This window comes from Papio anubis, unplaced genomic scaffold (assembly GCF_008728515.1).
Source record: "Papio anubis isolate 15944 unplaced genomic scaffold, Panubis1.0 scaffold4980, whole genome shotgun sequence".
In the NCBI taxonomy this organism is placed as follows: Eukaryota; Metazoa; Chordata; class Mammalia; order Primates; family Cercopithecidae; genus Papio; species Papio anubis.
This window is the reverse complement of record NW_022165180.1, coordinates 1-1,755: the sequence shown is the minus strand read 5'-3', so window position 1 is coordinate 1,755 and position 1,755 is coordinate 1. Positions and strand designations below refer to the sequence as shown.

The following is a 1,755-nucleotide window of genomic DNA, read 5'->3' as shown; positions in this document are numbered from 1 at the left end:
TTAAATTCTTTCAGAATTACTCTCTTATAAAAAGGATGAAACTCACACTCACTATTGACAAGAGAAGCTATCTATAAATACCATCTACTGAAAAATATTGTTCTACTCACAAGGGATCATTAATTACTGTCTTCAGTGCATTCACCAAGTCTGTACTCGACATTGTGTCAAAGTCCAATTGAACAGCTGCTCCTCTGGCCTTCATGTGAGCAATGTTATCAGGTTGGTCGGCAAACAATGGAATGCCCACCATAGGGACCCCATGGTAGATCGCCTCGTAGATGCCATTGGCTCCACCGTGAGTTATAAAAGCTCTGGTTTTTGGATGACCTAGGATTGCATGAATTTTAGAAAAATTATTCATAGGAATAAAATGAGATACACAACGAAAGGCTCTGAAAGTGACAGTGTTTTCTAGATGACACATTGAACTGTTTTGCTATTGCTTTCAGACTTCAGAGGAGAAACACGTACTTGTGCTGGGTATGCAAGTGAAGGCTGAATGGTGTGTGTGACTTCAGACTGCAAAACAATACAACAGTTCCAGTTGGACTAATGAAAAAGTGTGATCTAGATTTTTAAAATATACAATAAAGAAGACAGCAAAGAGATGGGCATGAAGTGAACTGCTATTTTAAGTGCGGACACAGAGTGTGATATGTGGGGTGTGCAAGGCAGCAGGCAGTGGGTTGGTGGTGGTGCTAGGATTGAGGAAGGACAGGTCACACTTCATCATGACCTGTCATCACTTTATGATTAAGATTAGCAATTTAATCCTTCAGAAAATACAGAGTCATTGATGATAGAAGAGCTATTATTTTTGGTGGCACTTGAAATAACCCTGCAGGAGAGGAAACAACAGGTGTAAACTTGTAGAAATAGGAGACAGAGAGACAGCTCAAGAAGTTATTAAAAAATTCTGTGAGATATATTAACACCCGAAATAAAGATTCTCGCTGATTCTGACCGTAAAGAATGTGAGTGTATATCATAAAATGCCAATAATTATAGCATATTCTTTTCCCCCTTGGACTGGTAAATAAATATAAAGAAGTTACATTTTGTTTTTCCTTAACAAACATTTAAAAAACTTTTTTCATGATTAACTATTAACACTCTAATGTGCTGTTACTAATATATCCAGTATTTGTTCACCCGAGTCTTACCTAGAAGGTCATTCTGGGGTATCCACTTATAGAGCCGAGTATTGAGACCTAAGGTATCTGGTTTATTGCCATCAAATCTCCACAGAACCTGTTACAGTAAAGAAAATATCTTATTCCATGAGTGGAATTCAAAACTTATAGAATGTTCAAACTGTAAAAAGAGAAAAAGAGTGGGAATGAGATCAAGGGATGTTAGTAAATCAGAACTACTCAAAGACTGATATAAATAGAATACTCACATTTAATTTTGGCCAACTTCACATTTGTCAGAAATTTCTATGATTGGATTAGTTACAAACTTTAGCAGCTTCTTTCAGTAGTTTTCCACACCAGTAAGGCACTTCATCTTACCTTTTGTGGGATCTGGGCAAGGGCTGATGCAATTACATTGGCCCTTTCTTCTTTCATGTTAGTGATCATTGACCCCAGAGTAAACACCACAACACCGTTTTCTCCAGAGCTCTGTACAAACTCTTCCATTTCCTGTGAAAGAGAATCTGTTTCATCACAAAAGAATAACAGCACAGCAGGCACTACTGAAAGAATTGGCAAAAGTTACTAAATAGAGAAAATCAGGTATTTTAAGGAA

General features: G+C 37.2%; 1 protein-coding gene across 1 annotated transcript; it reads right to left on the bottom strand.

Annotated features, from left to right (window-relative positions):
- Positions 1-59: 59 nt before the first annotated feature.
- Positions 60-1,674, bottom strand: LOC101012151 (UDP-glucuronosyltransferase 2B23). Its single transcript, XM_031662231.1, has 3 exons — positions 1,518-1,674; positions 1,167-1,254; positions 60-330 (listed from the first exon to the last, which is right to left on the bottom strand). The coding sequence occupies exons 1-3, from the start codon at positions 1,644-1,646 to the stop codon at positions 107-109; spliced, it is 441 nt and encodes a 146-aa protein (XP_031518091.1). The 5' UTR covers positions 1,647-1,674; the 3' UTR covers positions 60-106.
- Positions 1,675-1,755: the final 81 nt, after the last annotated feature.

Bases quoted from the DNA above. Each gene is read 5' to 3' on its own strand.
- LOC101012151 (XM_031662231.1), bottom strand. From the start codon at position 1,646: ATGGAAGAGTTTGTACAGAGCTCTGGAGAAAACGGTGTTGTGGTGTTT. The intron at 1,255-1,517 runs GTAAGATGAAGT...TTACTGTAACAG, and splicing joins TTGCCCAGATCCCACAAAAG to GTTCTGTGGAGATTTGATGG. The intron at 331-1,166 runs GTAAGACTCGGG...ATGCAATCCTAG, and splicing joins ACCCCAGAATGACCTTCTAG to GTCATCCAAAAACCAGAGCT.